General features: G+C 53.5%; 1 protein-coding gene across 1 annotated transcript in view; it reads right to left on the bottom strand.

Moving 5' to 3' along the window:
• The window catches only part of SHANK2 (SH3 and multiple ankyrin repeat domains 2), a 510,411-nt gene extending 505,043 nt beyond the window's left edge, over window positions 1-5,368 (bottom strand). The window contains exon 1 of the mRNA XM_027532522.1: window positions 5,197-5,368. Coding sequence (XP_027388323.1) covers window positions 5,197-5,259 — 63 coding nt within the window. The 5' untranslated portion in view covers window positions 5,260-5,368. The remainder of the gene's footprint in view (window positions 1-5,196) is intronic.
• Window positions 5,369-14,884: the final 9,516 nt, after the last annotated feature.

Below are 14,884 nucleotides of genomic sequence, written 5' to 3'. Positions count from 1 at the left end.
ATTTTAAAATACAGATCGGAAAAGAAGAAGTAAAACTCTCACTGTTTGCAGATGACATGATACTATACACAGAACACCCTAAAGATGCTATCAGAAAATTACTAGAACTAATCAGTGAATTTAATAAAGTCTCTGGATATAAAATCAATACACAGAAGTCACTTGCATCCTATACACTAACAATGAAAAATCAGAAAGAGAAATTAAGGACTCAATCTCTATTTATAAACAAACTCTGTTTCATCACTGCAACAGAAAGAATAAAATGGAATAAACGTACCTAAGGAGACAAAAGAGGAACTATACGAAATGCAGAAGCTAAGAGACACTGATGAAATCAAAGATGACATAAACAGATGGAGAGGTATTCCATGACTACACACTCAGACCACCTGAGAGCTGGAAAAAGAAAAACCAAGGCCTGGCCCCACCCCAGGCTCATGAGGGGGGGAGCCTGGGCACCTGTAATTTTTTTTTAATTTTCTAATTTATGTTCGGGTACACTGGGTCTTCATCGCTATGCGGGGGCTTTCTCTAGCTGCAGCAAGTCGGGTCGAGTCTCTAGTTGTGATGCATGGGCCTCCCGTTGCAACGGCTTCTCTTGTTGCAGCTCATGAACTCAGTTCCTGGGTTGGAAGAATCGATACTGTGAAAATGACTATACTGCCAAATGCAATCTACAGATTCAATGCAATCCCTATCAAATTACCAATGGCATTTTTCACAGAACCAGAACAAAAGATTTCACAATTCATATGGAAAAACAGAAGACCCTGAATAGCCAAAGCAATCTTGAGAAAGAAGAATGGAGCTGCAAGAATCAACCTTCCCAACTTCAGACAATACTCTAAAGCTACAGTCCTCAGTAAAGTATGGCACCAGCACAAAACCAGAAATAGAGACCAATGGAACAAGACAGAAAGCCCAGAGATAAACCCACACATCTATGGGCACCTTATCTTTGACAAAGGAGGCAAGAATACACAGTGGAGAAAAGATGGTCTGTTCAGTAAGTGATGCTGGGAAAACTAGACAGTTACATGTAAAAGAATGAAATTAGAACACTTGTTAATACTATACACAAAGATAAACTCAAAACGGATTAAAGACCTAAATGTAAAAAACTATAAAACTCCTAGAGGAAAACATAGGCAGAACATTCTCTGACATAAGTACCAGAAAGATCGTCTATGACCCACCTCCTAGAATAATGGCAATAAAAACAAAAATAAACAAATGGTATCTAATTACACTTAAAAGCTTTTGCACACCAAAGGAAGCTAAATAAGGTGAAAAGACAACCCTCGGAATGGGAGAAATTAATAACAAACGGAACGACTGGCAAAGGATTAATCTCCAAAATATATGAGCAGCTCAGGCAGCTGAATATCAGAAAAATGAACAGTGAATCAAAGAGTGGGCAGAAGACCTAAAGAGACGTGCCTCCAAAGAAGACACGCGATGGCTAACAGACACGGGAACAGAGGCTCAGCATCATCATCACCAGAGAAACGAAAATCAAACTACACTGAGAGGCCACTTCACACCAATCAGAATGGCCACCTTCAGAAAATCTACAAACAATAAATGCCGGAGAGGGTGTAGAGAAAAGGGAACCCTCTTGCACTGCTGGTGAGAATGTAAATTGACACAGCCACTATGGGAGAAAATGTGGAGATTCCTTAAAAAACTAGGAATAAGACAACCGCATGACCCAACAATCCCACTACCGGGCATATACTCTGAGAAAAACCTAACTAAGACACACGTATCCCAGTGTTCACTGCAGCCGTGCTACGAATAGCTAGGACATGGAACCAACATAGACGTCCAGCGACAGATGAACGGATAAAGGAGCTGTGGTACATGTATGCAATGGGTATTTCTCAGCCATAAAAAGGGATGCATTTGAGTCAGTGCTAACGAGGTATATGAACCCAGAGTGTACTATACACAGTGAAGTAAGTCAGAAAGAGAAAAATAATATATATTACGCATAAATATGGGCTCTATTAAGATGATACTGATCAACCTATCTGCAGGGCAGCAACAGAGACACAGACACAGAGAAGACTTGTGGACACGGGGGAGGCGGGGGAAGGAGAGGGTGGGACGAATGGAGAGAACAGCGTGGAAACACGCACATCCCCATAGGTACAACAGCCAGCCAGTGGGAATGTGCTGTATGACTCGGGGAGCTCACGTCGGGGCTCTGTGACGACCTAGAGGGGTGGGATGTGGTGGGGGTGGAAGGGAGGCTCAACAGGGAGGCGACATATGTAAGCCTGTGGCCAATTCATAACGTGTGGCAGAAACCAATACAGTATTGTACAGCAATTATCCTTCAATTAAAAATAAATAATCAAAAAAAACTTTCTAAGTAGGATCACAGAAGACCAGGGGGATAAAACTGAGGGAATCTCCAGGAGGCAAAGAGGTGGAAAACGAGAGAGAAGGGCTAACAGCGTAACAACATGACCGGGAGCAGTGCAAGGACCTCACAGCCAGACTACAGCAAACTCCGGAACGGAAGTGCAGATAACGGGTGGCGGGGCTCATCCTCCCGCCTCCTCACACCCCCTCCCCGCTGCGTCTGGGCCCAGATGTCCTCAAGAAGGACACCAGGCCCACGGGGCCCGGGCCCAGCCTAATGACCGCATCCTGCTCCTCGGCGGAGCGCTCGAGAGCTGTGGCTCCCATCTTTACTTGTTGGAACAACCCACCTCCAGGAAGCCAGCTCCCACGTGAGAAGTCCGCCGACCCGAGCCCCGGAGAGCCCCCCGCAACACAGGGACCACATTCTGGAGGGACAAGAGTACCACCAGCTCATCCTTGCCCGAAAGCCCAGCCCAGAGGGTCACGAGCAAGAAGAACAGCTGTTAAGCCCCGAAGTTTCGGGGTTGTTTCTCCAGCAGCAGCAGATGACCTGAGAACATTCTAAGTCTACTTCTTGGCTGGACTGGAATTCGCTTCAAGGGAGGAGGGTCAAGTCTGCTAACTGCTGGGCAGTGCTGGGTATGGCCTTCAACCCGTGTGCATTCAGAGAACACGCCAAGGCTTCGACGGACATCACGTCACCTCCGTAAGCTGCCACAGGGACCACCAGCAACGGGGTAGGAGCTGCATCGAAGCATCTTCAGAACAGGAGCAGAGCACCCCTCCCCATGCCGGGCTCCCAGACTCCCTCCCCATCCTGAACCATCAGGAAGGCCCAGAAAAGCCCCCACGGCTCTCCACCGCCCTCCCGAGACACATCCCTGCTCCCCGCCCCTGCAGGCTGAGGCTTTCCAACCAGGACCCGCATGGGTCCTCCAGGGAGGGAGGCGTCTGTGCAAGGCAACGGGGAAACACAGCTGTCAAAGCTGACGCATGAGAAAGCACAGGCCCGTAAGTAACTGAGAGAGAGAGAACCATGGCCGCATGAACTGCCTCGGCAACCAGGTAGAGCCGCGGAGAGCACGGCACTCAGGGGTCCGGAGGGGCTGGGCTCGGGGCCTGCAGGCACAGTGCCGGTGCCCAGGGGGTTGTCTGTTCCCCCATCAGAGCCCTGCCCACTCTCAGAGACTGTGGACAGACAACGTCACCAGACAGAGTTCAGGTCCATTCGGTCTCCTGAGGACCCTGAGCTTCTCTCTAGCAGGAGGGGGGTCACGGCCTTACTCCATCAACTGGTGGGTCAAGGCAGGCGGGGGTTCTCGGAGCACAGATCCCACCTGAAGGCTGAGACCCCAGAAACTGCCACACCACGGAGCACTGAGCCCCCGGAAGCTGCCAACCATGGGGCATGCCTGCTAAGACCAGGACCAGTCACCACAGACGAGCAGACGTGGACGAGGTCTCCGGTCCCGTGCACAAGACGCTCGGGTTGGGTGACAGAGGCAGCCGTCAGCCATCCACCCTCCCCACCACCTTGTTCTGGTTCCTGCTCCCAAGCCTCCTCCTGACCTTGGCGTTCCCGTCTCCTGCCAGATGCCCCGATGGTTCCCAGGGTTTGCCAGGCATCGTCCAGCCCCCACTGCCACTGACGAATCCCACCCCCAATTCAGCAGCATTAACCCAGTGCCCCGCATCACAGGTGGGCTGTGAGTGTGCACATAAGTGACAAAGCCCGCAGACGCAGCAGCGCCCGTCTTAACGCTGAGCCCGCTAGTGCCCAGGGAGGGCGAGTTACGTGCCCAGCGCCGCACAACTGAGACGCAGACTCTGAACCCCGATCGCCCTTCTGAATCCCTGACTGCTGGGCCTCTGCTTCTCGGGGGAGATGCGCGAAGCAGGATAAGGCCCGCGGTTCCTCCACTGCACAGACGGCAATGCCCAGAGCCCGGGGGAGGGGCTGGCTGCCTGGTCATAAAGACAAGAAAGCGGAAAGCAGAGCCTCGAGCAGGACGGGGAAGGGCCAGGCCTGTCCAGCAGGGCGGCTCTCTGTCCCCGCCCAGCACAGACCTCGTCTGCCAAGACGCTGCAAGTGGTCGACCATAAGCCCCGGGACAGCAGATGTGGTCCGGGTGGGGCCCACAGGCGCACGCGGAGAAGGGATGCAGCCAGCAAAGCTGGGTCAGCACCACCCGCCGCTGCTGTTTCTCCAGTCCAGGCTCTGGCCCGAGCCAGCCGATGGCCCCTTCCTTATATTAGAGAAAAGTCTCGTCAACACCACAGACAGGCACCCACAGTCACACTCTGGAAGGCTGTGTGCCCCTAGCATTTAATCAACAACCACGCCCTGGGGGTGGGGGTCCAGACTCAGTGAGGGAGCCCCAGGAGCCAGGATGTCAGCGGGGACAAGGGAAGTCTGAGCCACCTCTCCGGGGAACGGATGATGCGTGGCCGCTGTCCGACGCTGGGATAGTGGAACTCGCAGGTGGTCGATGGTTTTAGACCAAGCGCGGCCACCACCCTCCCCGGCGGCAGGGGTGAGACAGCCCCTCAAGGTATCTCCCCTCTCCAACGTGGATGTCCAGACAGCCAGACATGCCTGCAGTACTTGACAGAACATGGGACAGGAGACGCCCAGGGACAGGGAGACAGCTCCGGCCTTCAAGCTGGACAGAGCTGACCTCCCCAGCCTCAGCCAGGTGGCCAGAGACAACCAGCCATACCGTCTTCAACTGTAAGGTGGGGGGCCAGCCCCGATGGTACTGGAGAAGGCAAGAATTTTTTTAAAATGTATGCCACGTGCTCAGCACCACTGGTACTCACTGAGTAATCGCGATTTAATTGCAGGTGAAGTGAAGCTGTGTATTTCATCCCAGTTGGCTCCATTCTCGTGTGAGACTGCTCCGGCCGTAACACAGCCGCCCACAGCCTGGGCGCCTCAAACAACAGACCATTTCCTCCTGGTCCTGGAGGCTGGAATCCCAGACCCAGGTGTGGGCGGGGCTGGTCCTCCTGGGGCCTCTCTACTGGGCGTGCAGACGGCCGTCTCCTCCCCTCACGGGGTTGTCCCTCTGTGTGCGTCTGTGTCCTGACCTCCTCCTCTTATAGGGACACCAGTCCTATTACATATGACCACCCACGTGACCCCACTTCACCTGAACCATCTCTTCAGAGACCCCATGGGGTCGCAAAGAGTTGGACACAGCCTAGTGACTGAGCGTGCACGCAGACACACGTCTCCTAACAAAGGAAGCCATTTAGAGAAAAGGAACAGCGCGGTGCCAAATGAGGAGACAGATCAACAAGCCAAGAAACTGTAGCTACAACGACCTGGAAGACAGGAGTTCAGGTAAAACCCAAGTGATAAAATCCACCATTCGTGCAGCACTGCCGTGAACCTACACACACCCTGTGGTTGCTGTTCAGTCGCTCAGTCGTGTCCGACTCTTTGTGACCCCACGGACTGCAGCACGCCAGGCCTTCCTGTCCTCCACCATCTCCTGGAGTTTGCTCAGACTCACGTCCATCGAGTCGGTGATGCCATCCACCCATCTCATCCTCTGGCGTCCCCTTCTCCTCCTGCCCTCAGTCTTTCCCAGCATCAGGGCCTTTTCCAATGAGTCAGCTCTTCTTCAAATGTTTTGTATGTCACAATAAAGCCTTTCCTATTACTCATTTCTCCTGTTTCACTATGTCCTTTCTAACATCCCTCTTTTATCTTTTACAGCACATTTGCCCTACGGCCCATTACTTGTAGGAAGAAAGTAGAGCAAAGATGCTTAAGGCAAAAGTACCGAGAACCACCTACAGGAACTCTCACTCCAGCCACTGGCTGGAACCCAGTGCCCCTGAATGGAACGAGACAATGCTGTGACCTCCCAAGCTGGCCCCTGGAACCCGAACCTTCGTGAAGATGTCATAAATAAAGGGAAACTCAAGGCAAGGGTTAATGGGACTGGCTGCACCAGCTGAAATGGAAGAGCCTCGCCTTGATCAGGAAAATTACTTAATCAATCCACTTTTACACTTTCCGTCTTCAGTCATTACCTAGAATGTTCACTTACAAATGCAAATTGCAAGGAAATCTATACTCATTAAGGCTTTCTTTTTCTTGGGAGTTTTTATCGAGCCATCAGGAGGCTATCGGCTCATAAAGGTGACAGAAGAAGTGGGACCCAGAGAAGGCAATCAAGCCTGCCTAATTAAGTCGTGTGCGGGGCACCCGAGGAAAAAGTAGGGCACCTCCTCCAAAGTATCACACCTCCAGCGGGGGAACAGGCTCCGCCAAAGGCAAACATCCACTTCAAACAAAAGCCGTGTAGTTCACTCTTCTTTGCATGCGTGCTAAGTCTCTTCAGTCGTGTCTGACTCTTTGCAACCCCATGCACTGCAGCCCGCCAGGCTCCTCTGTCCACAGGATTCTCCAGCAAGAATACTGGAGTGAGTTGCCACTTCCTCCTGCAGGGCATCTTTCCCACCCAAGGATCGAACCCGCGTCTCTCACGTCTCCTGCACTGGCAGGCGAGTTCTTTAATGCTAGTGGGAAGCCCTCACTCTCCTTACTACCTTAAAAAGCCTAGAGAACGGAGCCTGGTTGTTTGGAAAGTATTAGGAAAAGAGAAAGGGAAGAATAAAATCCTTCTTGTGGCAGCCTCATTAGGTGATGCTGAGAGAGAACACGAGAGCAGAGGCTGTGCAAAGCCAGACACGCTTAACGTCCAAGTCACACAAGCCGCTGGGATCGGACATGACGGTGAATCTCACGGGAGGGAGCAGATTCCCCCCGGCATTCCAGCGCACAGATCCCAACGCTGCTTCACACAGCCCTGCAGCAATCCCAAGTCCACCGACTTTATTATTATTATTTATTTTTTGCCAGAAAGAGATGCCCATTCCCTGGGTTTACCTACCGTCCACAGAGCGAGTCCATCCCCCAGAGCCAGACCTGCAGTGAGACTCCTCCTGACCCCACACCTCAGAGGGACCAGGATCACCATCATATGGGAGAACTGAGCCGGGGAATACCTGCCATTTCTCCAAGGTCAAAGGGCAGCGCCTGGCCATCAGGCCCAGAGTCCTGGTCCAGCTGGGCGCCAGCATCCCCCTGGATGTCGTGTTCAGTGAGCTCTCTGCCTGAAGGTCCCCGTCCCCTTCTGGACCCCTCAGCACCTGCAGGAGTTTGCTGGGGCTGCCGAGACAAAGCACCGCAGATGGGGTGACAACGGACATTTCCTGTCTCTCCGCTTCGGGGCTGCACGCCCAAGATCGCTGTGTCAGGCTCCATGTGGGACCTGCCAGGCAAGGGGCCGAGGTCCCTCCCCTCGGCCCGTGGAGGGCCGTCTCCACGCTCACCAGGCTTCTCCCCGTGGGCACGTCTGTCTCCAAATCCCCCTGCTTATGAGGACAGGAGTCACACTGGATGAGGGCCCGCCCGAGTGATCCTGTTTTACCTGAATCACCTCTTTAAAAGCCCAGCTCCAAATACAGTCACATTCTGGATTTGGAGATGGGGGTGCTTCCCTGGTGGCTCAGATAGCAAAGAATCCCCCTACAAAGAGGGAGACCTGGGTTTGATCCCTGGGTCAGGAAGATCCCCTGGAGAAGAGAATGGCAACCCACTCCAGTATTCTTGCCTGGAGAATCCCATGGACAGAGGAGCCTGACGGACTATAGTCCATGGGGTCGAAAAGAGTCGGACATGAGTTGGCAACGGAACACTTTCTGGACACGGGGGTTAGGACACTAACGCGTGAATCTTGGTGACACAGCCCAGCCTATGACAGCACTGTCCCTGGAGTGACCAGATCAAAGGGCAGCACCATTTCTGTGTTACAGGGACGTCACCACACAGAGAGAACCCCAAAGCCTTATAACAGGAAACAGATCCCCAGCAACTCCAGGGTGGGGGAATGGGAAGGGTGGGTGGCCAGATAATTCACAGGCAAAGCTTCCCCAGGTGGCCCCCGAGGCTGCATCTGAGGCCTGTCCGCAGGTGCCTGGGCCTCAAGCGCCCTAAGAAGCAGGCACCATGGGAGTCGGCGTGGGCCCTGACTCCAGCATGGCGCCGGGCGGTCAGGGCTGGGAGTCCACTTGGGGACCCTGCAGCCCCAACCCTCCACCTTCAGCTACCCACAAACCACCTTTGTTGTTCGGATCTCAGGCCCCAAAGCTGCTCACTCCCTGGTTGTCTTTTAATTACCTCTATTTTTTAAATTCAAATCTTATTCAAAAAGGAAAACCAGAATCAAGCCAGTAAACACAACCTAACTGCTGGATCCAAAGAGCAGATGAGGGTGGGAGGGGGCTGATGCCAAGGAGAGGCCCGGCCAGAGAGACGCAGAAGAATGCAGAACCCAGGCCTGGTAAAGCTGTAAGTTACACACAGGTGTGAAGGACCTGAAGAAATGGTGATCAAGTGTCTTCAGAGCCAGGTTGGAAGTAATCAGAGGCTTCTGCTTCTGCTAAGTCGCTTCAGTCGTGTCCGACTCTGTGCGACCCCATAGACGGCAGCCCACCAGGCTCCCCTGTCCCTGAGACTCTCCAGGCAAGAACACTGGAGTGGGTTGCCATTTCCTTCTCCAATGCAGGAAAGTGAAAAGTGAAAGTGAAGTCGCTCAGTCATGTCCGACTCTTAGCGACCCCATGGACTGCAGCCCACCAGGCTCTTCTGTCCATGGGATTTTCCAGGTGTGCGGTGCCATTGGCTTCAATCAGAGACTTAAGAGAGCCCCCGCAAAAAACAATACAAAATAGCAGCAAGCAACTGAGGGAGTAGACACAAACTTCCTGAGGAGCTAGGACGGAGGATTCAAAGTGTTCACAATCCCCCACCTTCCGCACTTAAGTAGGCCCTGGGCTGCTGGGCTGCAGGGTCCAGGCCTCAGAGTCGGGCAAGACCAGACAAAGCTACAAGGGCCTGGTCCCAGCCAGACGCCCTGGTGATGGTCAACCCCGGGCCTGAGACGAAAGGGCCACACTGCCGGGCTGGTCCGGGGGTCAGTGCCCTGTAACCCCAAGAAGTCTTAAACATACGTGTGACGAGAAAAAAGATACCAAAAGCACCTAACCAGTATCACGCTGGGTTGGCCAAGATTTGTTTGGGTTTTTCTTAACATTTTAAATCCATCTGGGTTTTCTGGTAATGTCTTAAATCATCTTAAAGTGAAATAAGGTTTCACTTTTACACCCTGCTACTGCTGCTGCTAAGTCACTTCAGTCCTGTAGGACTCTGTGCGACCCCACAGACGGCAGTCCACCAGGCTCCCTTGTCCCTGGGATTCTCCAGGCAAGAACACTGGAGTGGGTTGCCATTTCCTTCTCCAATGCATGAAAGTGAAAAGTGAAACTGGACCTGTTTGTACTCATCATCCCAGTCAAAATCGGCAACAGAATGGCAGGTTTAGTCATAAGACTTTGCACCCAAAGTATAATTTAAAAGAAAGTTCAAGAATGTCTAGAATGTTTCAGAGAATGTGAGTTTCCCAATTTTCAGTATAATTAGGTTACACTTTACTAATCAAAGTAATGAAACAATGACTTTCATCCCTGAAACAGAATTTTTGTTAAAATCCATGGGCATTTGAGTTTGTAAGTGAGATCCCACTGTTATCAAAGGCCCACTCTTTTTTTTTTTTTTTGGCTGCACCCCACAGCACGTGGAATCTGAGCTCCCAACCAGGGATCAAAGCTGTGCCCTCTGCACTGAAGGCGAATCTTAACACTGAACCACAGGGAAGTGCCAAAGTCTCATTCTTCTTAAGGGATTATAAAATCACCTCGATTCATAAATAGAGTAACAGCTGTAAATCAAATTCACGAGCTTTAGGAAAGCTAAGTCTTAGGGTATGTACCTTGAATAAACTGAATATTGATTCTAAAATCACAAATAACTGAAGGTTGTCTTTGCTTCATGGGAAACCTTTGCTGGGGAAAAAGGAGGAAGTTTTTAGGGGCAGACTGCTTGCCAACAAGGAAAGCCAGCTGTCCCCTGAAAACGCACAAGCTCAAAGTTGAAAATTATGCTTTATTTGGTGGACTTTCTGAGGACTTAAGTCCGGAAAAACAGCCTCTTAGATCCCTGAGGGACTGCTCTGAAAAGGTAAGGGAGAGCCAGGTTATACAGGAGTTGTTGCAACAAAATCAGGTAGTTGGAACATCAGAAGATTAGCTCAAGTTAATGGATTTAGCGGTTTTCCCTGCATGGGAAGATGCAAGAGTTTGGGCTCATTGAAATCACTCCTTTGATATGAACCTCAGCTGTCTGGAGGCAGCATCCTGGCCCCTCAGGGTGCACCGCCCGAGCTGATGACACTTCTGCCCGCAAAGAGCTCGTGTAAAGTGTGAAATTCCGCTTGGGGAGAGGCAGCCCTGGAGTGTGCAGCTGTGCTCTCGGGTCCACACCCAAAGGCCCCGGGGCAGGCTCATCCTGCCGGGCACAGCTGTCTGTGACATCACACCAGCACTGGCGATTACATACCACTTCCCCGAATTCCACCCCACTGCTCTGCCTCGGCCACCTGCCCACCCCACCACAGCGACACGGGGCCCACGCTCCCTGTGCATCACGATCGGGGACGGCACAGCGACACGGGGCCCACGCTCCCTGTGCGTCACGCTCGGGGACGGCACAGCAACACGGGGCCCACGCTCCCTGTGCGTCACGCTCGGGGACGGCACAGCGACACGGGGCCCACGCTCCCTGTGCGTCACGCTCGGGGACGGCACAGCGACACGGGGCCCACGCTCCCTGTGCGTCACGCTCGGGGACGGCACAGCGACACGGGGCCCACGCTCCCTGTGCGTCACGATCGGGGACGGCACAGCGACACGGGGCCCACGCTCCCTGTGCGTCACGATCGGGGACGGCACAGCGACACGGGGCCCACGCTCCCTGTGCGTCACGCTCGGGGACGGCACAGCGACACGGGGCCCACGCTCCCTGTGCGTCACGCTCGGGGACCGCACAGCGACACGGGGCCCACGCTCCCTGTGCGTCACGATCGGGGACCGCACAGCCGACACGGGGCCCACACTCCCTGTGCGTCACGCTCGGGGACCGGCCTCGGTACCGCCACTTGCTGTGTGACCTTGAGAAAGCCCCTCAACCGCTCTGAACCTTCCCCCCGTCACCTGTCACACGAAGCTGTAGTTCTTGTTTTCCTGAGTTCAGACAATCGTCTGAGTTCATCAGACAATCTCTGCAGAGTCGCTTTGTAAACTGCAATTTCTGTTTCTGGCCAAAGCAGAAAGGCCAGCACAGAAGTCAGACTCAAATAAATGTAAATAGTTGACGAAAACGAGCTCTTATCCACATACAAGAGCCTCAGCAACAAACTGCTGTCCCTGAGTCAAAGTGGCCCGCATGTGCGGGTGGAAGCCTGGTGCCCGGACTGAATGGACTGGAGTGGAAGGACAGGCAGCAGCCGGCCTGCGGACGCCCCCAGCCAGGGGCACGGCAGTTCACGCCATCCTTTCCCCCTGGAGGTCCTGCCCTGTTAAGAGGTGCTCCATGGAAGGAGGAGGCCCCGAGCAGCAACAGGTGACCCGGCTCCTCTGCATGGCCTCTGGGCAACAGCCTGCAGGCAGCACAGCCTTGGGTGGGAGGGGCACACAGCGTGACCGCCAGCGAGGGTCCCCAGTGCCAGACCTCCAAGGATGCCTCCAAAGCGGGTCGGCTCACTGGCGACCCCGGCAGGACGTCACGCCTTGCCGGGCAGGACTCCAACGCCCTGTGGCTGGAAGAGACAGCCAGTGACCCCATCCAAGAGGAGCAGACCTCGGGCGAGGGCTGCCCATAACCGTGTTATCAGGAACGGTGTCGCAGGCACCAAGGATGCGAGAAAACAGCAGAAGTCTGGGGGGGAGGCCCCTCCCCCTCCCCACAGAGAGAATGGCATCTCACTGCAAAACAGATTATTCTTCCTCAAGGCGTGCCGTTGTTGTTGTTTTTTTCTCATTTGTCTTTTTTTTTTTTTTAGCAGTTTCGGGTTCACAACAAACTTGAGAAGAAGGGACAGAGACTTCCCGTGTACCTCCTACCTGCCCCCCCGGGAGGTACAGTTCCCCCACTGTCGACGTCCCCACCAGAGCGGCCCCCTGGCTACTGATGAACCTAGAGGGCACGCCGTCATCACCCAGAGTCCACAGCTTAAACCAGGGCTCACCCTCGGTCTTGTATCTTCCGTGAGTTCGGACAGATGTTTAATGTATCCACCACTGCAGCATCACGGAGAGGATTTCCTGCCCTGAAAAGCCCTCCATGCTGTCTCTACTCACCCCTCTCCACACTCCCACTCCTGGCAGCCAGTGATGTCTTCACTGTCTCCACAGTTCTGCTTTTTCCAGAATTGTATGCAGTTGGAGCTGTACACTGCGGGCTTCCCTGGTGGCACAGCAGTAAAGAATCAGCCCGGCCATGCAGGAGACGCAAGACTCAGGTTTGAGCTCTGGGTTGGAAAGATCCCCTGGAGTAGGAAATGGCGACCCACAGAAGCCTAGCAGGCTGCAGTCCATGAGGCCAGAGAGTCAGGCAAGACTGAGCACGCACGCACACACACACACACGTACACACACATGCGCACACACGCACACGCACACGCACAGGCGCACACATGCACGCACGCACACACGTACACACACTCACACACGCGCATGCACGCACACACGCATGCACGCACACGCATGCGCACACGCGCGCGCACACACGCGCACACACACGCACACACACGCACACACAGTGGGCAGCCTTTGCAGCCTGGCTTCTTTCACACTGTCACAGCATTTAAGGCTCCTCCATGTCTTCCCGTGGTGTGACAGCTCACTTCTTCCTAGTGCTGAATAATATTTCATCATCTGGATGGACCACGGTTCATCCACCCACCTACTGAAGGGCACCTCACAGCTTCCAATTTTTGGCAATTATAAGTAAAATCTGTGTTCAGGTTTTCGTGTGGATTAAGTTTTCGACTTTGACTTAATGCCCAGGAACACGATGGCTGGAACACACGGTAAGACTGTGTTTAGTTTTGTGAGAAGCTGTCGAACTGTCTTCTGCAGCAGCCACGACAGTGAGCTCCCGCTGCTCCACACCCTACCCGTATCTGACACTGTCACTCCAGCTGGGCCATTCTCCTAGGTGTGTGGTGGCATTTGGGGTTCATTTTAGCAATTTTTGTACGGAAATAAAATTCACCATTTAAAGAGGACAGCTCAGTGGTTTTCAGCTGCTTTGTACGAGCATCACCAGTGTGTAATTCCAGGCCATTTCTATCTGCCAAATGGAGACCCCCAAGCCCATCACATTCACTCCCCATTCCTTCCTCCTCCAAATCCCACCCCAGCCGACCCTGCCCCTCCCCACCGTGCACCCCACTGTCTCACTCAGGGCACGTCACATAAGTGGAATCGCACAGTATGAGACCTCTTACGTCTGGCTTCTTTCACATGGCATAACGTTCCTGAGGTTCATCCATGTTGCAGTGAGTGTCAGGGCTTCACGCCTTTCCATGGATGAATGATATTCCCTCGGACGGAGGGACCACGTGTGTTTATTATCCATTCGTCTGTGGGTGACGTCAGTGTTTCTGACACTTAGGATCTACTGGAAGTAATGCTACTGTGAAGACTCACACGTGTCCGTGTCTCCTGGGCAGACACGTTTGAACATGTGTTCATGCCTCCTGGGTACGTGCCTGCGAGTGGAACCGCTGGGTCTGCTTAACTCCTTGAGGACCTGCAGCCTGCCCTCCTCCATGGGCAATCACAGTGGCAGCGGCGTGGCTGCAACAGTCACTCTCTTTCATCAGTTGCCATTCAGTCCTCAAGCTCTTTGCCCCTGTGCTTATCCAGTATCGCCCCCATCTTACCAATAAGGAAACAGAGACATAAAGAGGTAGAACAAGTACCTAAACCAGAGAGCCAAGCCATGGCAGAACCAAGATGTGATGCTGGACCCAGAGTCCACTCTCTGAAATACTGCTGTGCAGTGACGGGTGAACACTGCTGTCAGGACTGTCCAGACCCTTGACGGGACTCCTGGGAGGGCACCTCTGAGCCCTTGAAATGTCCTCCTGAGAAACTGTTTATATGAGGCCATGAGCCACAACAGGTCATTTATACTAATAACATGGTTTATGGGGAGGGCCCCGGGCTTGACAGAGGGGCTGGAGACTAAGCTCAGCCTGCAGGTGGTCCACCATGCCTCTGTGACCGACCCCCAGTAAAACCCCAGGACTCCCTAATGCTCCCCAGGGAGGATTCCTGATTGGCAGCAGCTCATGTGTGCTGTCACACAGGGCTTCTGGAAGAATCAAGTGTCGTTTGCAAGAGTCCTCTGGGACAGGACAGCTGGGAGCTGGCGCCTGGTCCCCCTGTACCCTGGCCCACGACCCTTTGCATCAGCTGATTTCACCAGTGTCCTCTCTCTATAACAAAGTGTGACTACATCAGCTTGGCTGAGTCCTGGGAGTCCTTCTAGAGAATCACTGAACTTGAGGGTGGTCTGAGGGCCCCT

Source organism: Bos indicus x Bos taurus, chromosome 29 (assembly GCF_003369695.1).
Source record: "Bos indicus x Bos taurus breed Angus x Brahman F1 hybrid chromosome 29, Bos_hybrid_MaternalHap_v2.0, whole genome shotgun sequence".
Taxonomy (NCBI): Eukaryota; Metazoa; Chordata; class Mammalia; order Artiodactyla; family Bovidae; genus Bos; species Bos indicus x Bos taurus.
The sequence above is the reverse complement of the archived record's forward strand: the minus strand, read 5'-3'. Positions and strand labels throughout refer to the sequence as shown.